This window comes from Nipponia nippon, unplaced genomic scaffold (genome assembly GCF_047370975.1).
Source record: "Nipponia nippon isolate SJK-2023a ecotype South Korea unplaced genomic scaffold, ASM4737097v1 scaffold_7, whole genome shotgun sequence".
Classification (NCBI taxonomy): domain Eukaryota; kingdom Metazoa; phylum Chordata; class Aves; order Pelecaniformes; family Threskiornithidae; genus Nipponia; species Nipponia nippon.
Window position 1 is genome coordinate 3,857,998 of NW_028262391.1, and position 23,645 is coordinate 3,881,642.

A 23,645-nucleotide genomic window follows, 5' to 3' on the forward strand; every position below is an offset into this window, starting at 1 on the left:
GGTCGGCTGGAGATCTAGTGGGATAACCTTGATGTGTAGTGTTTGCTACATGGGGGTCAGTGGGCGCATGAGAAACCTCATAAAAAAATTCCATCCAGCCTTTTTATCTCTTTTTTGAAGAGATAAGTAGACGAGAGAGGAGAGGGACTGGGCCCAGTTTTGCCGGAGGTTTGGGAACAATGATTTTTGTTGAAATTACTACACTCCAGGATCCTGGGCGTGGACTTTGGGGGGGGATGCTTGGGAACGCCAGGGAAGGGGAGTACGCGAAGCAAAGCAGGCAGGGGAGCAGGGCACCAGGTAGAAGAGAAAGCGTCAGCACAAAATAATACAGCAAGGGACGACGCGGTATAAAAAGCTTGAGACCTCAGGAATCTTCGCCTTGGGCCGCTTTCCTGACAAAGCTCATTTCCTAGCAGCCCTTTCACATCTGTAGTCTACTCAAAACTTGACTGTCAAAATTACAGAAACTCCATCTGCTGCTGTTATGAAAAAAGGTTAAAGATGCTTGAGAGTCTTATTTCCTCACAAATTCCAGAAACTTTCTTCTGCAACCTTTAGAATCGGCGAGGTTTTACTTCAATTCCAGCAAAGCTGGCTTAAAAGCTGACCTTTTACTTCTTAGAAACATATTTTTCTTTTATTACCTTTTCATGTCCATTTTTAAAGGCAACTTGTCCTTTCCAGGACTCTATTTATATTTCTATGTGACTTTTTAGTACTGTGAATTCCTTTCTAAAAGCAATGTTATTGTTAAAATTTGTGCTTATTCTTTTTTCTGCATTAGAGTCATAACACATCCAAATCTGGCTATTTAAGTAAATACTTTAATTTGCTGAAGACAGCACTGTGACTAAGCATTAAGTAGTCATTTGTGTCAAGGCTGAAATCTGTCGTATTTATATTTCCTGCATGTTGCAGAGAGAGGGTTTTTATCCGACAAGAAAGTGCTTATGGGGATGAAAAACACCTACTTAGAAAATGTTGTCGTCTTAGGTACAAGAAATGTTCCTGCATTAAACCAAAATTTGTTACTGACCAAGGTTAATTAAAAAAATTCCCAGTCCAAAATAAAATTACAAAATAAACACTTTTTTAAAAAAAAATCTCCTTTCCGGAGTTGGTTTGTGATGTGTTAAATGGGAAACAGCAGAGTTTCTTCAGCTAAAATAAGGGCGGCCCCGAGTTCCTCCCGGAAACACGCTGGATCTGGGATCCTCCCGGAAACACGCTGGATCTGGGATCCTCCTGGAAACATGCTGGATCTGGGATCCTCCCGGAAACACGCGGGATCTGGGATCCTCCTGGAAACACGCTGGATCTGGGATCCTCCCGGAAACATGCTGGATCTGGGATCCTCCCAGAAACACAACGGCTCTGGGATCCTCCTGGAAACACGCTGGATCTGGGATCCTCCCGGAAACATGCTGGATCTGGGATCCTCCCAGAAACACAATGGATCTGGGATCCTCCTGGAAACATGCTGGATCTGGGATTCTCCCGGAAACACGCTGGATCCGGGATCCTCCTGGAAACACGCTGGATCTGGGATCCTCCCAGACTGACTGGAGTCGATCCCGGTTGACAGCCCTCGTCTCACCCTCACAGGCCCTGGGCTCAGCGAGGAGCCAGCTCTGCCCGGCCACTGGTGTTCCCGCCCTGGGCCGGCAAAGGGCTGCCATGGCCACCTCCTGGGGAGCCACGGCCTCCGGACAGAGCCGGCGGGGGCCGCGCGTGGGTCGGGCTCGCTGCGCCCACGAACCACACGGGTGCTTTTGTCAGCCCGAGGCGGGCAACGGGGTGCGGGGCCTGGGCGGGGGTCAGACGGAGGCACTGCAGTTTTTGGTGGCCTCGGGTGGCCTCGGGTGGCCCAGCGCACGACGGAGGGCCTCCGTCAGCCCGCGGCCCGGGGCCAGGCAGCCTCGCGTGGACCGGCGGGGCGCGGCCGGGCCGGCGAGGCCGGGCACAGCGCCTTCCCCCGAGGGAAGGCCCCGGCAGCCCCGCGGCCCGCCGCCCTCCTCAGGGGCGGCAGAGGCGAGGTGTCCCCCGCCGAGAGAGGCGGGCCGGGCGGCGGGCGGGGCGGCGCGGCGCGGCGCGGAGGCGAGGCGCAGATAAGGCCGCCGCCACCCGCTGCTGCTGCCGCCGCGCAGCCGGCGGGGACGGGAAGGCCGCGACTTCCTCCGGGGGAGGCCGGCCCCGGGGCGGCGCGGTGCGGTGCGGTGCTCCCCGCGGGGAGCCGCGGCCATGCGGGCCGCCTGGCTGCTGCTGCCGGCGCTGGCCGCCCTCTCCGCCTACTACGTGTACCTGCCGCTGCCCGGCACCGTGTCGGACCCCTGGAAGCTGATGCTGCTGGATGCCACCTTCCGGGCGGTGCAGCAGACGGTAAGGCGGCCCCGCTCCCGGCCTCGGTTCGCGCCGCAGGCGGCTGGAAGCGGCGGGCATCCGCGCAGCGGGAGGGCTCCCCGGCCCGCACAGCCCTCCCGGCCCCGGCGGCCCGAGGGGGGCCCGGCGCACCCCGAGAGCCGCGCCGCGGGCAGCGGTTTGCAGGCAGGGCCGAGGGGGGGAGCGGGCGGCATCCCCCGGCCTCTGCGGCCGGCTGGAGCTGGGGCCGATCCCCCTGCCCCGGCCCCGCACCGCGTCCGGGCGGAGAACACGGGGTTGGGCTGGAAGTAACGCCCTGCCCGCCCAGGGCAGGCCGGCTCCGGGCAGGGTGGCCCCGGGCTGCTGCTGGTTTCGTCGTGAGCTAGGACGTCAAGCCTGCGCGTTTTGGTAAAGCTGGCATCCCGTCTGCTCTTCTGGGTTTCATGGTGCAGGTCCCACCAGAGGTGGTTTAGTCCAGTTCCCAACTTGCAGGCTTTTGGTCAAAGAAAAGAATGAATCGTTTTCGTTCTGATACATGAAGTATGCCTTAGGGAACGAAGACACAGGGAAGCTCTTTCCAGCATTAAACTGCCTTGGTTTGGAATCGTATTGCTAAACACAACTCTCTGAATGCTTGATTTTGTCGCGGGACACCCGTGACAGTTATGTCACGTTCATGAAGTCTCCCTCGTTTTCTGCCAGTGTTTTTATGCTGACATGAAACAGATCAGCGATCACAAACTTTCTGATAAGGGCTTTAGCTGTGAACTTTATTTTCTCCTAGGACGGTCTGATCTTTTACAAGGACTGATCAGTCATGGTCAGGCCTGATGTAAGGTACTATGTATGTGAAAGTTTGTTTGGGTTTTTTTGTTTGTTTGTTTTTAAATTTCCCAGCAGCACTGCAGTTTACTAAGTTGGTTCTGAAATGTACAAAAACTTGTACTTTGAGTGGAAGAGAGCATCAGCATATTCAAAAAAGGATTAAATGAATTAATGGACAGAGGGCCCGTAAATGGATACCGAAAGGACTAGATGGGAACGTGTCTTCTGTGTTCCTAACACAATAATTGCAGATGCTGGGAAGCGTGAGGAGAGTGGACCACACAGTGTCCAGACTTGTCTATTCTGCCTGAATAGCTTCTCTGGTTGCCGCTGTTGGAGACAAGAGTCTGGGAGCAGACAGACCCCTCATCTGAGCCGCTGGGGCATCTTCTCACGGTCCAAATGTAGTGCTGAATCCAAGCATATCTCTAGGATGAAAGGATAAAACCTGTTTGCTTGCATAGGATAAAACCTGTTTGCTTGCATACCCTGCCGTCTGTCTGCTACGAAAAGTATGCAGACATGGCCTACAATAGCTTCATTCTTCAGCGAAATCTACGGCTTGACGTTCACTTGCTCCATGTTGTTCACTCAAGCAACGGAACAGCAAGCGCTCAGCTTGACCGAGTTCCCTGATGGTAGGGACAGAAGGGCCGTCGTGCCCCCCCAGCATGCTGCCTGCAAAACACCTCCTCACAGCTCAGCCGGGAACACCTGAATCAAGTCCATAACCTCTAGCTGAAGGAGACCTATCTTTAGAAAATCATATGACTGTGACTATATATATGTATATTGCTATTGGCTTATGTACACATTCCGTTTGTTTATGTGGTATGCTGGGCACAGGCAGATGAATCCTGATGCCTCTCGCTTGGAGGCTGAAGGGTATCTCTGTTGGTATTTTCTAGAGGCCATAACCCCAAGGGGAGCTGGCGGGACAAAGCCTGATGGGTGGCAGCTGGGGCAAACTGGCAGGCAGAGGTGCCCACATCTGTCCCCGCTCTCTGGGGTGGGGAAGTGGTAATTTCTTAGTCGTTTACCTCTCTGGCCTTAGAAATACAAACTTCTATGGTGAGACAAATTACTAAACAAGTAACGGTTCCTGTAACATAGCTTACAAACCAAAGGAAGGAACAAGTGAGTTTTGCACAGAAGAATAGAAGAAGTGAGACATTAGAGGTGCCCTGAGTCACACAACAGGTAAGCCTTGGGGCATTCCTTTCCAGAGAGAAAGAGAAGGTGCTTTCCAAGTATTCAGAAGTCTTTCCAGCACCAGACACAGCACAAAGTCAGGAATAAATGACTGACATTGAGAAGGAACTGTGTGAACTGAAGCTAGGATTGTAAAAGTTAAGCCTGAGTATTTACTTTGTTAGACAGCTTTTGTGTGTGTATATAAAATACAGTGTATGTCCTTTTGTAGGGTTCAGCTTCTCCTTTCTTCCTCTACCAGCTATTGCAAGACCAAATGGTTTAACATTTCGGTAAATGTGACCATTGAACTTTCACCCACTTCTGAATGTATTTTCAGCTTGCTATTTATTACTTTCCTGTGTAGGTTTGATAGCAGACAGAAGTACATTTCTGATGTTAAAATCTCTGAAATGTACTGTAATCCTTTTTTTCCAAGAGCATGAAACAAACTTCATGTGCTTCAAATACAATTGATTGTCTTCTGCTTATTTTGAAATAGATTCGTGAAGACTCTGACAATTAAGCATGACAATTTCTTGTTAGGGATAATGCGTTTGTTTTCTCAGTGCATTAATAATCACTACCAATAAAACCGAAGGCTGTCACTGGCTTTCGGTGTACTAATAATAAGGTTTTGCATTTCCATGTAGAGTTTTGTCCCAGTCGGCTACAAATTTAATTTTTACAAGCTTGGGACTGACTCAGGGCTCTGGCTCAGCATGAGACACTGCAACAAACGTTCAAGTATAATCACATGGTTAAAAAAAATGCATAATGCTTACAGGGCAGTTTCTGTAGTAGGTTTCAAAACATACTACAGAAGGGGACCGAGACTGTTGTCCTAATCTTAAACTGGGGGGAACAGAGATAGGAAGAGATGGAGTGCTTATCTGAGGTCACAAAAATTCCAGTGGCGGAGCTGGAAACTGAGCTGGGTTTTCAGAGCCTTGTTCCTGCGCCCTCTTTAATGGCCCGTGCTGCCCCAGAATGAAAACAGAGAAACTTAGACTTCAATAATATTAATGATTTGATGTGAAAGTGCTCTCATTCTCAGTAAAGAGAGTAATTTGCCCCTCTCACCTGTCTCAAAATGGGACGTGGTGACATTTTTACAGGAAACTGTGATATAACAGTGATATATTAGATCAGAAATGAAAAACTATGTACATACATATGTATACAGGTATGTCAGAACTCGGCTTCACTGAAACTTGGACAACCACATAAAATTAATTAGGGGATTGAGCCATAGATTAAACCATAGTTATTGTTCTACTTGGTGTCTGTCAAGAAGCGTATAAAGCAATGTTTCATAATTCTGCTATTAACAGCGAGATTGATACAGGCATTTTTCACTCCTTCCTCTAACCACTCTCCCTTATCGGAGTAAAGAGAGCAGCATATGTTTATTTAATAAGCCCTTTGAAATAAGTTATTTCTGAACACCACTGTCAAGGTAGTTGCTATTCTGGTGCATGGCAAGGAAGATGGGATTTTTTGGAACCGGGACGGCTGTTAGCAGAGGTTTGAAAGGACAAACGGGTTGGTGTAGAGGCCATCAGATGGACGCACATGGAAGAAGCTAGGCAGCCGTACAGGGCAGAAAACTACCCTCGTATTTGTCCCCATCAGCCAAGTGATTCCTTCACGCTTCTCTGCCTCTCCTTTGCTTTCGGAAGAAAATCTAGGGCAGGGGACATCAACATTCAGGGATAGAGAAAACAGTAATTGGCTCTTTCTAACATTTTAATATCTATCTATGCAAATATTTCAGAGTATGCGACTTCTGGACAGATGTAAATCACAGTTGTAGCCAGCCAAGTAAGCTGATGTTTTTGCATGCAAGACGACAGTCTTGGAATTGGTTTACAGCAAACCAAGTTGTTAGCTGGGGTTAGGTCTCACAGCAGTGGCACCTGAGCAGAAACTGAACCACACTGGAAGTCCTATTTGCAGTAACAGGTAACTTCTGTCTCTATCTAGTATAAAAGCAGATCATCATGGATGAATAGGTATATGCACAAAACCTTACATTAAAATGTAGCCTAGTTTCTGCTTCTAATTAATAAACTGTAAAACAGTCTTCTTGGCTTCTTTTCAGTTCTAAAGGAAATTCATAGAACTAAGAGCACTTGTCTTTGAGGACTGTCTTTATATAACAGCACTAAAAATACGTATTCTTTACTGGGCAATAATGCACCTGCGTTAAGAAATGATTCTGTAAAATAAAAGAAAATAGACATTCACCTTTAAACAGGATAAACTGCCTGAAATGCACACAAAAACAATATGTTCTGCACACAGCTAAATGGGGAAACAATCCTGTTTATTTTTCACTAATCTCTGTTATTGACTACAGATACTGTAGTTGGCATTTTGGACTCTAGTGTTACAGAATTGTGTTTTGCAAAGTGATGCCAGAATTGAGGATCGTGTCTGCGTCTTTTGGAGTAGGAAGTTTAGTCTTAGACAGTTCAGTCGCCCAGTTCCAGCATCATTACTCATTTGAGTCATGAGTGCGATTTGGCTCAGTCCCGGGTAGTGTTGTATGAAAAAAGAGCCTCAGCTGGTTGCTTAATTCCTGATTGCGCCGAGGCCTGAAAGGTCAGCGCAGGACCTCGGGTCTGAGCAGCTGCGCAGGCAGCAGAGGCAGCAGCCGATGCGTCCGGCGTGGCTTTAGAGGCGCGCTGCCTTCGTGTGCTGTCTGACTGCGACCTGTTGCGATAGTTTCACGGCTAAAGGTCAGAGACGTGAAGCCGGACAGTGTCAGCTAGGGAAGTCATACGAGGACAAAGAATCCCAATGTCCTGAGTACTGTTAGAGGTTAAGAGACACTAGCAACAGAAAAACTTTTGGGGATTTGTTTTTTTGGTAATACGGAACACGTGGCTAGTATAGAGTACAAGGCCGAGAGGGAGGTGAGCATAGCAGCAGTGAGCATCTGAGATTCTTCATGAAATTACCAGCTGAGGAGCCGAGAGAAGAATCCTGATAGTTCAGGGACAGGTATTGGTGATTAAAGGTGAGGTAACGGTGCCTCTCTAGCAGTTCTTTGTTCATTCTGTCTGCTTTTTATCACAACCCTGACTCCTTTCTTCACGTGTTGAAGATTTTCTCCTACATCAATTAAATCTTTCCAGATCTGGTACCTCTCACCAGGAGGAAGGTGGCAGTCTTGAACAGTTTAGTCTCTAGGGGGTCCCTGGCTTGTCCCTACCTGAAAACCCCTGTTATGGGGATGTCCTGGTAAACGAGAAGGAGATTGTGGCTGTAGTGGTTGCTCTGCCTGACTTGTTGGAGAGCTGGGGAGCATTACAGCGTGAGCGTAAATCACACTGCTGCCGAGGCAGCCATGGGTCATGGGGAGCCAATGGCCCCAAAATGAAAAGCTGCAATCAGAAACGAGCAATAGGTTGTCAGCAGGGCTACTGTAATACGTCCGCAGTGGTTATTTGCTGAATTGGCTCAAACGCCAGCAAAACACTCACGTTTGCCTCGCTAGCCTGCCCGGCCCTCCTCTCCTGGGGTCCTCCTGCTCAGCCAGCTCCGCCTGGCTTCCCAGCAGCTGAGCGCTCTCGGTGCCTGTCAGCACATTTCTCAGTCCAGCCCATAATGCCGTGAAGTTCACCAGCCACGTTTCCACAGTTACCTGTTCGGAAAAGAAAAGTGTTTATTCAGACGGATGCGTAAAACCAGTCGTTAAGTGGGAGGATTTGGAGCTGTGACCCAGGCTGAGCGATGTGCCGTGCCTGTGGCTGGCAGAGCAATTCTAGACTAATTGCCCACAGGGCTTTAATCTTTATACTATCTCCTCTTTTCTATGAGTTTGTCTTTACTTTTTTCTGTAGTCTCTTAATTTCCCCCTTGTCCTTTTGCTTTCTCTTCCTTTTTACTAGCTTTTATTATAACAGCACTGTCTTCTCTCCCTTTTCACCAGAGAACATCACTATTTCTCTTTTCTCTTCCACATGCATATACACACACACACACATAATTCCCAAATATATTTAAGTGCTATATGTGATAGCCTGCAATAGGCCCCCATGTTGTCACAGGAAGGGCGGTAAAAATCACGAATACCAGCAAAGATCAAACCAATTCTGGTTCACATGAGACGACGGGATACAGTTTTATAATGGATTTAAACCAATCCAACTGTGGACCGCTGCCAAAAGGGCTGGTTCCATCCTTTCCCCCACTCCCTCTTTCCTGCCTTGGGTTATCAGTAAGATGGTGACCTGAAATTTAATGTTGTTTACCTGTTTTTGCTGGGTTCAGCAAGGCTTTGCGTTCGTTAGTGCCAACACAAGAAAGGTGCCAGGGAAGCACAGCCAACAGGATGGGCAGGTCTGTCCTACGGGCGGCAACCATTAAACACATCTTCCTCTGCCAGTGGTTATATTACAGAGTGATAAGATATTCTGTATCTATTTTAAGTATTTCTTTATAGAGGAAAAAAACCATACAAGAATTTTATTTGTAAGAACTTTGGACAAGACTAGCTCTTTGCCAGCAAAAAGTGCAATCCCAATGCCTTCTAAATGACAACCAAATAGGCTGATTAGATAGATATACTTACAAAGAATCTGTCTGATAAGTGCTTGGCAAAAAAACTGCTTATGCCTGACAAAAAAATTAGGACTGTTGCTTTCATGCCCTGGTGTACAAAGCATCTCTTCCAGGTTTTTGGGTTTTGGATTCTTGGAAAGAGTGATCTATTATAGGGAAAAAAAAGGCATGAAAGCACGTGATAGCCTGCAGATGGCCACGGTGCTCCGTGGTTTAAAGAACGGGGCAAAACACTTCTCGGTAAACAACACTAACCAGCCTTGAAAATAAAACATTTCTGATTCCAGGGAACATGTGGTAATCTCGTCTACAAAGAATGTGAACCAAAGTGGGAAAAAAATAAAATGGGACGTCTATTGCAGCACAGTCAGGCTAAAAAAAATCTGCAAAAACATTGTTTTCCCTGCCAGTGTCTCTAAAATTGATTCCCAGTGGTTACCTTCCCCGGGAGCCTCCATGGGGCACACAGAAGATCAGATCTTTCGCTGGTTACATCAGTGGCAGCCCAACAAATTGTCTGCCAAATTATTAATAGATGTATTGCTCTTCAGATTTCAAACTCAAATTGGGTTTCCCTTTGGGAATTTTTAAGTAATGGTGGGAGAAAAGCATGATGTGAAATTCAGAGATACAAACAGCCTTGTGAATTCAGCATTTCTTCCCCTTGGGTGGATACTTTGTGCTTCTTCTCCCAGAGAAAAGCCTTGCAGTATAAAGAAATGATATTCCATGCAAAAAGCAGCAAACATTTTAAAATTTGGATTCCCACCAAACAATCTCAGCAGGGTGATGTTACCACAAGCTAAAGCAAGAAAAGAAAGTCATTTTTGTAAATTCTTCGTTTGAAAGTGGATTCCTCTCACTCCTCCCATAGCAGCCCATTGTACTTGGCATAGCCTTTTTGGGGAAAAAGGTCAAAAATTGTCTTTTTCTACAGCAATCTGCAGTGGAAGTGGGGCTGTGCAGGGCCTTTTCTATACAGCACCTGACTGAAAGCCAAGATTTCATTTTTTTTTACGTTCAAACTAATGATGACAGATTAAAGAGATACATGTAAGGAGCTGGGGCTATAGACCTAAGGAGACAGATCTTCTTTGGCATGGATGCTGCTGAATGCTTCAAAATTTGCTTTTCCTCCGGAGGCGTGTGTTTGCTTCCATGAGCCCTTCCTTCACCGTGAGCAGGCGCTCCTGGCAGAGCGCTGAGACCTGGCACTGAAGTGGCTGCGAAAACGGTACGGCAGAAGTATAGTAAAGAAACCCCAGTCCAGAAAATGAAATAGCTGTCCTTGTGAACAGGTAATAGAAACCAGAAAAAGACTGGGAAACTCTTATTTGCAAAATCATGTCTGTCACGAGGAACCAGGTTTGGCTTCCACTTAGTTTTTGTACAGGTTAAACTATGGCAACTCTCCGTTCTTCACAACGTGAATGCGGTCAGACCGGTACCTGGGTGGCCCCGCTCTCTCAGGCGCCAGCATCTTTAATTCACCCTAGGAGGTTTGCGCTGTATTGGCGGTACTAGCAGAATTAAAACAGTAAACCGGTTGTGTGTAGACAAGCTGCATGGCTCCTAACAGTACACTTGTTATTCCAAGTATCTGTTACCTGTATGTAAAATAAAAGGTCACAGCTGATGGTTTTCTTTATGATCCTAAAGATACATATTAGGCATATGTATTATTTACCCCTCTACTTCGTTGCCTTGACTGAGAAAGTTGTACAAAAGGCTTAGCCGATTACGCGATTTCTAGCCTTCATCACTAGGCTAGAGATTAACTTTGCGAAAGGGGAAAGACCCCCACTACTTTTTAATGGCCAGTCTCAGCGTCGTAGTCCCGGCAGCCCTTTGGCTCACCCTTTGCTGCCCCTTTCGCACCGGCTAGGGAATGGGAACAAGTATGCGCTACAAAGTGGGCAGGTCATGCGTGGGGAGCGGGCCGTGACCATTGAGGCTGGAGGAGTGCCTTGGATCCCAGTACTGTTTGCTGAGAGAAGCGTGTTTTTAATCTATTCAGGGCAAAGTTTAAAAAATAAACATGAAAATAAAAATCCTGGATAGCCAAAAGGGATAAAATCTCTCTCCTTCTACCATAAGGGGACAAAAAGATCAGATCATTCGTCATTTTTGTAGTGTTTTACACACCCCCGCAAAAAAAGTAACGCATTTTAGTCTCTCGGGTTGACTGGAAAAAAAAAAACCACTAACATGCCATGGTTCTTGGATAGCATTTCAGATCCCTGCCAGTTCAGCAGGTAAATACAGGACAAGCCAATAAACAAGCATTATATTCCTTTGAGACCATTCCTGTTTTCAAATTGCTTTGCAATCCCTGAGAACTTTCTTAATTCGGAAGTGGAAAGACTTATGCTTTGGGGTGGAACAAGAGAAATACTTTGCATTTTTGATACATTACCACCACAAAAGTTTTGCCTGTGTGGCATTGCCCTCTGCTGGTACTGGTCTGAGGAGCTTCACAAGTCCCATAGCAGAGCATGCTGGTGAGGTTCATCTCCTTTTGGAGATGTCCTTCAAAGGCAAGGATCTGAGTGCTCATTCACAGTTGTCTTGGTCCACATCGTGCTCGTGGTTTGATTTATTTTGACAACAGTGAATCTGTTATGGACAGGGTTTTGTTTTAATACAGCTTTAAAAGCATTAGAGGTCTTTGATAATCATTCATTTTCCAGTGAATATTCTAAGTATGCATATTCGTTTTCATATCGGACCTGCCCTTTGAAGACAGTTGCATTAAACATCAATGCAGTATCATATGATATGCTCTGAAGTGACAGAAATCTCCTTTTTTCTTCCCCCCCCCCCATCTAGTGTCACCTGATTCACTACCTGAGACTCAGCCATCACTTGATAGTTCTGAATTATTTGATTTGTACCTTTGACAAGCTGAAGTCTGTCTCCTCTGAAGACATTAACATCACGGATGCTGTTTTTGACGGTGTGGAAGTCAGAGTGTTTGAACCTCCTGCAAAGCAAGATGAAAGGCTCAAGCGCAGCGTTGTTTACATCCATGGAGGGGGCTGGGCCTTGGCAAGTGCAAGTATGTGTCTGCCAGTAATTAAATAGGATTCTGGTCTGGTTTTCTCCTAGTAGGAGAAGCCAAAAGCTGTTTTTCCTGCCAGGGGTGACAATTTTGCTAAGACGTACCTGAATTCAGTAGTAACTGTCTCCATTCTGGTAGATCAGCTCTAAGGAGGGAGGGGGAAACATACCGTGAACACGCAGCAAAAATGCATATCTTATCTGCACATGAGCTGTAAAAGGACCAAAAGGTTAATTTTGTTACATCCTGAGAGGACAAAACAGCCTATTGTTTAAATTCCTGGGATGCCTGGATGGGCTGTTAAGGCCAGTCCCCCGTTTTCTACGGTCACGTGCAAATGTCGATCCTTGGTGATCAGGATGCAGTGTAAGGGTTTTGCCCCATTTTCACACAATAATTAGTAGAAGAGTGGGCTGAACAACACTGCATCTAACAGCATCGCTAATGTTTGGCTCTTAAATAGCACGTACGTGGGCATACATGCTGCTGATCGCAGACAACGGACAGCGTGATGAAGGAAATGGGTAGAGGTTGGTTCCCGTCCCATGGTTTCGCCCCCTCCCGTAGGGGACCACTGCCACCACTAGCAGAAATTACCGTGAAAATTAATGCCATTTACTCCAATTAACTTGGAAGCCGCAAACATGATCAGAGAAAGTAAGGTATGGCTATAGAGAATGATAAGTCAACTACTGAGCCTTCCATGGTGCACAGGAGGAGAAAAGCCTTGGGAGGGGAAAGGGTGTGCAGTTCTCATGGCTGCCCCGAGATCCAGATCCGATAGGAGTCTTCCCCCATCTCCTTCCCCATTGCTCCTGAGACACCATGAAGTCCATACAGCCCTGGTGCGTTCTGTGGCCTCATCTATAGAAAAAGAACATTGATGGGGTTTTCTGAAATGTTCCAAAACAAAGACTGTATTGATTGCATTTTGACTATGCATGTATAAGACCATGATTTAAGGGAGATTTCGGTTCCTAAACAACTTTAAAGTCTGTCCTTCACATGCCTTTGGAAATCCCAGTCTCTTTGTCCTATAGCCTATAGCAGTTAAAAATTTTGCTCCTCTTCCTACAGAGGAATTGTGCTTTGAGATGGGTTTTCTTAGGCCTGCCTAAGGGACGTTTGTTAGCGTCCTGCCCACCTCATTCGTTCTGTAGCAGTTTGCATATGACTTTTGTTGTGCAAAAGTTTATATTAAATTACTGTGCTTTGTTTGGATGACCATAACTCAGCTATGTCAGATGCTATCCTCGAATCCAAGCTGTAGAAGTTAATGGCACAAATGTTACAGCTAGATATTAAATTCTAAGACTAGATACTTTAGAAAACACTTAATGTCTTAGTATATTTTATAGTACTGGGAACCAACGATTAACTAACTGGAAAGGAATAAAATTAAAGAAAATCAGTCCACTGATAAATAGGATAGCTGTGATTAATCCTCCCTTAAATGAGTAGTTCAGTTGACGTTAATAGGGCAACTCATTTGAATCAAAGCAAGGCATGCTATAATAAAATGAACAAGCAGCAGTGACTCATACAGTGATAACTGTCTCTGGATGCTAATGCCCCCGAGCCACTGGGTACCTTAAATTCTGTGCAACTGAGAGAATTGTGATAGGTGGATGAAACGACATGCCCCAAGTCACCAAGAAACAGATGAGAAAGCAAGCATTAGACTGCAGGACTTCTCAAGGCATGAGTTATGTTCCTTCTGCTACAATATCTGTTTGGCACTTTACCTATTGCAAGCTGATCTCATTTACCTTGCTTATATTTGAATCATGTCTTTATATTTTCTGAGAAGGTTTACGTATGGCTTTGCGACTATTGACATAAATGGACTCACATGTCCCTAACGCTATGTCCTTTTGTTCCAGGAACAAGCCTTTATAACAATCTCTGCAGAATCATGGCTGAATCTCTCAATGCTGTCGTTGTCTCAGTTGAGTGAGTAATCTAAAACTAATCAAGTCATTTTAAGGTATTAGAAATATGTAACGTAGTTCATTTAGCTTTTCCCTTGTTACTGGCTTGTGTATAAGGCTTTAACTTGGACAATAATTCTCTTCACCGGTCTGATATTTGTACACTTTTAAAATTACAACAAATTGGAATGGTATCAAAAATTCATTTGGGTTTCTAATTATTGTAGAGACCATTTTAGAAGGCAGAAATGTGGGAAAAGAGAGTAGCACTTAATTCAGTTGGACAAATACTAAAACGCAAATTTTAATACATCTTGCAATTGTATCCACATGTAAGGTGTGCAGCTAAAACCTGAGATCACTCAAGTGCCAAGTTATGATTCTGTAAATACTTGTGAACTTTAAAAACAATCAAACAAAAAAACCAAACGCATTTGGACAAGATCTATATCTGAAGGAAGGCTGAACCACATCTCCATGCCTCCTCGTGTAGGAAGAGGGACTTTTCCCATCCTCAATGGCCACTCCCACTGCTGCAAGGTATATTTTAATATATACATTAAAAAAATAGGGGGTTTTGTATATATATGTATATTACTAAAATATATATATTAACCTGCTCTGAAGTCTGTCTATAAACCACAGTTTCTAAGTCATATTGAGCAAGGGTCTGCAACATACAAACGATCAGATCGCTTTACCCCTGCTCATTAAGCAGAACGCACCGTGGGCTCTGGCAGTTTGCTGCTGCTCTTTCAGTCTCCCACTGTTGCAGTCATCTCATTTAAGCCTTGTACTCCACTCGAGAGCAGAGGACTGCCAGGGTGCCAGACGACAGAGAAGCAGGGCTGCTTTTTTAACTCGCTGAACAATTCCAAGGTAAACAAACCTCTCAACTAGCTAACTACATTACCTAGATGACTCCAACTTGATTGCTACTTTTCCCATCCTTGTTGTCAACTTCAATATTTTCTTTTGCAAACCCAATCACTTGATATAACTACTCAAGTTTCCCACCTACAGTTGATTACATACCAAGCTCTGCGATCTAATTGCAACTTAATTATATGGAGTTGATGTTACTCATTCAATACTTATAGCGTACTTTAAAGGGTCGCTTTTTTTTTTTACTTCTTTGTTGTTTATTAGTAGAAACAATGAAAAGTAGAAAAGCAGCTGTTGGTTATTCCAGACGAGCAGTGATCACAGTATTGAAAAGTTCCTTATTATTCCTTTCCTGATTTATGGTGGTATAATTCTGCCTGTTTCTCCGAGTTATTGTTTACCTCTTCTCCTTAGCCATTATATCTTTCAGTCAAGGCGTTTGTACTCAATTAGTGAAGACTAATTAGATTTCTCATTGGTTTAATTGCACGTCTCGCTTTCATGATATACGCACAGTCTGTTACCCGGTTTTGCGAGGAGTTCCCAAAGGACTCTCTCATACTCCTTTGTAGTTGATGCAATACACAGATTGCTTTCTGAAAGCAGGTCAGATTTGGAGTTTGAAACACTTTTTGCGTAACCTAAGAAGTTTAAAATTTATTCTGCATATGAAACTTTTTTTAGCTTAGATTCTGAAGAAAATGTTTTGAATCAGAAAACTGGATTTTGTCTTGCTTGTTTTGCTTGGCTCGACTGAGAATATGTAAAATCTGTTGGTTGAAAAGCTACAAACAGAAGACATGCTTTATACCATAAGGCCTAGTAACAACTCTTAGATTACAAATTTTTCAGTAAATATGAACAGACTTCTCCTGCACCGTTATTTACAAACTGAGAAAATCTCATGATCATCTCAGCTGCTGACTGTTCCTGAGCAAACTCTTTGCTCTCTGTGCCTCAGTCTCTCCACCTGCACAATGGGCATATTCCTGCTCCACTCCTCGATAAAGGAGAGGAATTACTGACTCTGTTGCATTGGAGCAAATTGGTATTCACTTCTTGGCTATTTTTTCGTTTCATGGCATAGAGGCATGGCAAGGCTCATTATCTCCTGAGCACGGGTAAAAATTCAGGAACCAAAACTGCTTAGGTGTCCACTTGGTGGAATCTGTGGCACGTACGTGACTTACTCACCCTCGTACTAGTTAAGGTGGGGATCTGGATCAAAAACACCCTGATTGTAATGACTCCCTTGCCAAGGGTGTTTTAAATATTAATTCATTTTTATAATGTATGATGAAATCCTCTATTGGGAAATGCTAGGAAAGTGCTGCACAATTTTATACTATCTTGGTATTATTCATATCAAGTAGGTTCATATTAATCCTTCAGAATTAGAGCATTAATTATAAGATTAAGTCTTACATAATTATTACACACCTCATATTTTTCCTGTAATATTTATCCTAATTAAATAGTTATTTGCCATTAAGGAGTACCTGATATCCCCTATTAATCCTGAAAGAGAGGTACATTGACGCTAATAATTGTCTCTCATCTCTTTTGTTTGTAGATACAGGCTGGTACCAGAGGTGTGCTTCCCCGAGCAATTCCATGATGCTCTTCGTGCTACTAAGCATTTTTTGCAGCCTGATGTCTTAGCCAAGTATTCAGTTGACCCAAGTCGAATTGCAATTTCTGGCGATAGTGCAGGAGGAAATTTGGCAGCTGCTGTGTGTCAGCAGGTAACATCCAGTGTCTGTTATGTATTACGCTATGACAGTCTCCAGTTCAGTGATGCATATAGGTTGACAGATTCTTTGTGCTGTGTCATCACAAGGTGATGTGCCAACCCTAAAGACAGAATGGTAGAAAGCCAGCATCTAGTCACTTTACAGAAGAAAAATGAGTCAATCGCAGTATGAATCACATAGCTTGCAATGTCTTACTAGAGTTACGAGTGGTTAGGGGCCAGATTTTAAGAGCAAGTACCTAAATGACTTTTTTTACCCCTTTTGCTGGTGAATTCTTTATTTTTCTAAGTAGATAACAGGTACATGCGTAAGTTATCGCTTTAGCTTCCTATTTTTAGATGCTTGTCTCTGAAAATATGTTTTTATTTCTTTCAAATACGAACAAAGGACAAAATATACAATAAATTAAGCTTAATTCTTCTGTTAAATTGTCTTCCTGTAGCATTTTGCAATTTTAAGGAAATTTCTTTTGTGTATCTGCAGTTTAAATGTAATCTCAATTTAATCTAGTAAAGATTTTAAAGGCAGCCTGGGGCAAGTAATATTTTTCATGGTTGAGTGAAATATTGTTATTAGCTTTTTCATATTGCCATAACCATTGGTGATAAGAAAGCGGATACCATGTCCAGGCAGCTAATTATCATGACAACTTTGCAATATTGAATTAGGGTGAAAAACTGAATAAGGGAGAATTACACTAAAAGTTTCACTGGCGAGGACTGATAAACATGATAGTGCCATGTTCTGGAAGCAGCATTCCTAATTTGTTTCCCTGATGCATAATTCTTTTTAAATCAGGGATGTAGGCCTGTTTCAGGGAGAGGTTAAATACACTAAGATTGTTCAGCCTGAAAAAGAGAGAGACAAGATGAGATATGATAGAGGACTGTGTATCTTGTGTTGTAGATGAAGCAAAAGAAGTGTTTGCTGATTCTTCCAGAAAAAGATTAGGGGGCACCAAATGTATAATTGGTAGGCTCAAATCAAATGCAGATGGCAGGTTCAAGTTAAACACAGAGAGCTGCTTCTGTACATGGTGAGCCTTTGCTAGAGAAAACTGTGGATGCCAACAGTTTGCATATGCTCAAAAAAACAATTGGATAAATTCATGGATGAAAAATCCATTAAAAACTGTTAAAAGCAAGAATGGCTTCTTTGATTCAGGAATTCCTTCAGTTGCAAACTGTTAAACTGAGAACTGCATTAGCTAAATGCCACCTTACAATGTTTTTATTTTCTTCTTACACCGTTCAACTTCTGCCACTGATTTCTGTTGGAGACAGGATACTGGGTCTGCCTGAATGGCCATCCTTGCAAGAGAAGAAAAAGATCAGGCTGCTAATATTTCAGACAAAAGAGCGACATTACCTGCATAAGAGCAGAATTTGGCCTAAAAATTGTCAAATGAATGGTGGCTTGTATGAATGTAAGGTTGATATTGTAATATAATTCTATCCTATATTCTTCCCACAGCTTAGTAAAGATGAGCATTTGACCATCAGACCAAAACTGCAGGCCTTAATTTATCCAGTCCTTCAGGCATTTGACTTCAATACACCTTCTTATCAGCAGAACATGAATATGCCCGTTCTTCCTCGTTATGTCATGATCAACTACTGGATAGATTATTTCAATGGTAATTATGACTTGGCTCACTCACTGCTGATTAACAACCACACTGCTCTTGACGTTGGCCAAGCTCTCTCTTTCAGAGGACGTCTGAACTGGACATCTCTACTGCCTTCATCATTCAAAAAGAACTACAAGCCTGTGATACAAACCACAGGCAAGGCTGAAATCATCCAGGAGATACCAGCGCTGCTTGATGTACGAGCAGTCCCACTCCTTGCAGAAAACGAAACTCTGCAGCTGCAGCCAAAGACTTACATCCTGACCTGTGAGAACGACGTCCTGCGAGATGACGGGGTGATGTACGCCAAGCGCTTGGAGAACGCCGGCGTGGAAGTCACGCTCGATCACTTTGATGACTGCTTTCATGGCTGTATGATATTCACCATTTGGCCTACTGATTTCTCTGCGGGAGTTCAGACTAGGAACAGCTATATAAAATGGCTGGATGAAAACCTCTGAAGAGAGAGTCTCTTGAGAAGACACAGGGTGCGTGACTCTGGTGTCTGTTCTTGCTAAGGAGCAAACAATGAAGAAGTGCACTTTTCCAAATTCAGACTTTATCTGTTCAGCTGCAGCTGCTGGGGGTTACAGACCACTAACTACAGTGTCCACTAGCTCGATAGGCCTTGCCCAGCAAAGTATTTTGAGAAACTTTTCAAACTCTGATTTTTTTCCCCCCTTTTTTCAGATGACAAACATAAACAAGTGTTGAGCAGGGAGATCAGCACTCCTGTAGCATTCTTAACTGGCTACAACTTTCAAGCTTTGACTCTCAATTAGGTACAAAGGCCACAATTTTCAAATGATCTGAAGTAAAGCCAAACACCTACACCTACATCTGAATATGTAAAAATGGGAGCTAGTTTTCAACAGTGGTGAGCCTGTCAAAGAAAGCGTGAGCACTCTCACCTTTGACAGCAGAGGCATGCATTTGAATGTCAAGCGTGGATTTAGGTGTCGGCTTTTAGGCACATAGACAAATGGCTCGTTTAAATTTGAAAAAAAGCTCTTCTGGGCAGTTAAGATGATGCTAGACAACTCTCCTAGCCAAACAGCAATTCAGCTTTGGAATTTGGTCTTTATTGCCTTTTAGTTATTTATATTTTATAAAAGCACAGGACTAAATATATTTTCAATAAAAAGTATTACAGCATACATACAAATATATAGGATAAAAAACTATGTGTAGCAGCAGAACCCAGGTTGTTTATGTGAGTGAGCTTCAAAGCTGACTACTTATTTGGTTAAAGAATGTGACTTCATCTGTGTTTAAAGCCTCAGCTTCATAACCTCCTTACAGAAAACACTGAGCGTACTAAAAAAAATCTACTGTGTGGTTTGCACTAATGTTTATAATAATAGTAGGTTTTGTTCATTGACTTTTCTTTTGTGCTTGTGGTGTTTATTTTATTTCATGCTTCCTGGAAGGACGGAAGCAAGTAAATAGAAGTGGGCTCTAATCTATACGGAAGATTTAAATCTGAGCTTTGCAGCTAAACTTTGTCTGTCTTGTAGACTGCCCCAAAACGCTAGGTAAGATAATCTCGCTATTTTGCAGCAAATCTCTACAGTTTGAGCCAGTCCATGAAATTCAGACAGGCAGGACAGGGAAGTGAAAACACTTGCCACAGCATATATTGTGCAGGATGCTTATTGCTTGCAGAAATGAAGGTTGTGTCAAAAGCCCAGTGTTTCTAGGCAAAGAGGAGAGAATGGCTGCCCCGTGACTAAACTAGTGGATTAAATTCCTCCTCAGCTTTACCACAGACTTCCTGAGGGACCCCAGGAGAACAACTTAATCTCCTTATGCCTCACTTTCTTCTTCTGCAAGAGAGGGAGCAGTAATTTCCTACCTCACAAAGGAGCTGTGAAGCTGAACCCACAGGTGCTGATGAAGCACAGGGATGTGACGGTGACGGGCAGGCACGGAACAGCTCCTTGTAGCTTTTGACCTTCCATCCTTCTCTACCAGCTGGCTCCGAGCAGCCTGCCCCGTGATGGGTGCTGCTGCTAGGATGCGGGTCCTCCTGGCCAGTTAGCTCAGCTCGGTCCTGGCTCCTGCGAAAGCACCGCACGGTGAGGCTTCTTGGCTCTTGGGAGATCATGACAAAGGCAATTTCATTAGAGCGTTGCTTACAGCAGGATTCTGAAAAGTTCTTCAAAAAGAAAAAAAGAGGCACTGGTGGATCAGTTGCCTTCTGTCATTTAAAATATATACAGACCAGTCTGCTTTCACTGGTATTTAAATTAAATAAGAGAATGGCTTTGCTGAATCATTGCTTCCTAGAAATGTCAAGTTGTTAATGTGGTTGTATGTATTAAGAAAAGCTATTAATGAGACAAGGCCTCGATGTAGGCTCAGTCATGCAGGCTGAAACTCATTTCTGGGCATAGGTTCACAGGGAGGTCACAAGCCAAAGCTTTTTCAACAGTGGCTCGGATTCTTCTTCCATTTATATCATTACAAAGACTCGGTGGAATTAGAGCAGCCAACTGACAATCTGAATTAGAATAAATTTTGGTCAAGATATCCAATTAACACTGCAGAAGAATTCAGACTTTTTTTCCTGGATTTAAACCCTCTTCCCTTCTTTCCCCCATAAACACAACTTCAGTAGATATAATTTGCACTTAGCAACCAAAGTTACGTCCATTCTAAAGACAAACTACTAATCTTGAAGAAGGGTCTGCTCCAGCGTCCTTTCTACTCTGTGGAGTCAAGCTCCACTTGACTTTAGACCACGACTTACAGAGTCAAAAAATACCATTACACTGAGTTGTAAAACAGGCTTCTCCCTGGCTTTCCAACTTAAAGAGTAAAGCCATGTCAGAAAAGATGTAATTTATATCCACCTGCCGTCATTAAAAGATAGTAGAAACTGTAGTACTGGAAAAAGAAGTGGTTAATATTCCTATAAATTCTATAATAATTAAGTTTGCCTGAGAGCTGTCTGCAAAGCTTTAGATCAGCATTTGTTTAGAGCTAAGTTATAAATATCTGCTATGAAGCTATAATATAATTACTGCTGGGTTTTTTTTAACTGAAATGAAACGGAGAGCTGGAATGTATATTCGTGGCGTTGGCTGTAAATTTCCTTCATGCACTGAAGCACATTAAAGCCTTGGCACAAGAAATGGTGTAGTAAGTATATAACTGGACTGAATGTGTTTACTAAGTCATCACCAGCTTGACACGACATCCAAGATCACAGCACAACTTGGATGAGATGATACAGTATTAACTAGTTCTGTCAAAAATATCTTGACTACTTTTATTATGCAGCTATTGGTTTAAGTATGTGATAGCTGCAAAGATGTGTGATGGATCCTATAACATATAAAAAGAAGTCTGAGTTCCAGCTATAAAAAGACCTTTTAGTATATAGCTGCACAAGACACTTGATTAAAATTCAGTGTAAACCTTGAAGTAAGTGTTCGTCCAAGCTCAGCTTTCCTCCTGCTTTGCCTTGTTCTCCTTTGCACGCAGTCCCCGTGCCCGAAGTTGAAAGTTTAGGGTTGTTTCCAGCTGAGCTGCTGCAAGCTCCTAGAAACCAAGCGCTAACTCAGCTGAGAGCTCAAGCGGGGCCGGCAGGCATGGTTACTGATGCCTGATAGCAAGAGAGTAAGATTAATGCGTGTTACGACATCTGGATTTGTTCATGTGTTTAGTCCTACATCTCCTGAAGTGTTTCCTCGGGCGTACCCAGCACCTTCGTTCCTTGGTTATTTCACAAAGCGGTTCAGGGCACTTTGCCTATTGTAGGATCAGATCAAGTATTTGTAACAATATTTCACCTGTGCATAGTAAAAAGTTAGTCTTCTAAAAGAAGATGGTCAATAAATTTGTCTGCTTATCTTTTCATTAAATGAACAAGTATGGCTAACTACTTTTTGAAGATTGCTTTTTTCCCCCCCTGCTCCTACAATTAGACTTTATATCTATCCGTTGCAAGAATACCTTGTTCCTGATGGCCATCAAAGCATTCAAATGTAAGCTTTAAAAAAAAAAGCTTCATATAACAAAACCTATAGTAATTTGGATCCTTTTATAGACCTGGGAACTGTATTAGCAGGTCCCCAGTGTTTTGGCCAATATTCACAGGAATAAATAGAGGTTTTTGTCTCCCTAAGTTAGGACCTCTTAAAGGATGGGTGTTCAGCATTTCTGAAAACCCAGACCCATTTAAAGATGTTTCATGGTGCACAAAAATCACTAATAACTTGAATTTCCTAACCTTCATCTAAGTAACTCCAAAACTGCATCCCTAGCCAGAGCAGAAAGGCCATTGTGGGTTTAAGTCCTACAAACTAAAAAGAAATGCTTTATCTTCAAAACATTGTTCTGTGTTTGGGCTGCTATATTTTTTAATTAGGTGCATCATGGGTATATTTTTTAACCTCTTACTAAAGTTTATTAGAAACTTTTTCAAATAAACATATTAGAAGTAGGTAAACCTGTCTTAAACCTTTTAAGCTGCTATGATCTGTAACAATGATGTTGTTAAAAAACCCAAAACCAGCTGGTTTAATGGGTTTAATGTTCTCTTATTTATGATGTTCAAAACCCCAAAGTACAGCATACCTGATGTGAATGCATTCAATGTCTTAGGCATGACCATTTTTTGCTTCTTTCCCAGTGCAGGGGAAAGATCTTGTAAGATCTAATTAGCAACTGCGATTGAAATGTGCTATCAAAATGAAGAAAAAATAAATAAAGTGAAATATATCTGTGATGTTTGTTTTTTTTTTTTCCCCAGGACTGCTGATTTTTTTTTTTTCCCCAGGTGTACAACATTTCCAGTTTGAGTTTTCACTTAGCAGAGGTCAGTGAAACAAAACTGGAGACCTCAGAGTGAAGAAATACTGAACCAAAGCCAGGGGGGTTGCTTTCAAGGCAGGAAACCACACCGGTGTGCCCATGCTCGGCGAGGGGGACCTCCTCTTACTCCGTTTCTGCCAGATGATGAACGGAGACCACGTTTGCTGGTGTTGAACAGCGGACACCACCTGCACTACTGCTGTGCCTCTCTTTCAAGATAGTGGAGCTCGTGTTCTCCATTCTCATCGATAAACACATTTTTGTATGTTTATAGATTATTTACATGTCTGAAATCTGTTTTAGCCAGTGAAAGTCCTCGTTCTGTTTTCATTCTGGTTTGCCTTCCTTTCACATTCTTTCTTTCTGAACTATTAGCCATTTTCTTCCCTTGCTCTCTCATTTATTAATGGTCATACCAGCATTGCTTTTGAAATATCCTAATGTGGGGGTTTGCCATTTTGTCCAGCAGGGTCCTGTGACTTTCACAGAAGATAAAGCTTTCCTCCTGCTGAAAAAAGTCCTGGGGAAAAAAGCTTCAAGGTACTTATAAGCCTATTTTTAAGTCAGCGGGAGTCATACTCCTGCTTGCCTTAAATTGAATGCATTAAAAACAG

At 43.4% G+C, this 23,645-nt stretch overlaps 1 protein-coding gene across 1 annotated transcript; it reads left to right on the top strand.

Moving 5' to 3' along the window:
- Nucleotides 1-2,098: 2,098 nt before the first annotated feature.
- On the top strand, nucleotides 2,099-22,938 carry NCEH1 (neutral cholesterol ester hydrolase 1). Its single transcript, XM_087739833.1, has 5 exons — nucleotides 2,099-2,382; nucleotides 11,779-12,007; nucleotides 13,894-13,963; nucleotides 16,400-16,571; nucleotides 18,054-22,938. The coding sequence occupies exons 1-5, from the start codon at nucleotides 2,245-2,247 to the stop codon at nucleotides 18,669-18,671; spliced, it is 1,227 nt and encodes a 408-aa protein (XP_087595959.1). The 5' UTR covers nucleotides 2,099-2,244; the 3' UTR covers nucleotides 18,672-22,938.
- Nucleotides 22,939-23,645: the final 707 nt, after the last annotated feature.

What these genes read in the sequence shown, in the direction of transcription:
- NCEH1 (XM_087739833.1), top strand. Translation starts at nt 2,245, where the DNA reads ATGCGGGCCGCCTGGCTGCTGCTGCCGGCGCTGGCCGCCCTCTCCGCC. An exon ending in CTGGGCCTTGGCAAGTGCAA is followed by an intron (nt 12,008 to 13,893) that starts GTATGTGTCTGC and finishes CTTTTGTTCCAG; the next exon opens with GAACAAGCCTTTATAACAAT. An exon ending in GCTGTCGTTGTCTCAGTTGA is followed by an intron (nt 13,964 to 16,399) that starts GTGAGTAATCTA and finishes TTTTGTTTGTAG; the next exon opens with ATACAGGCTGGTACCAGAGG.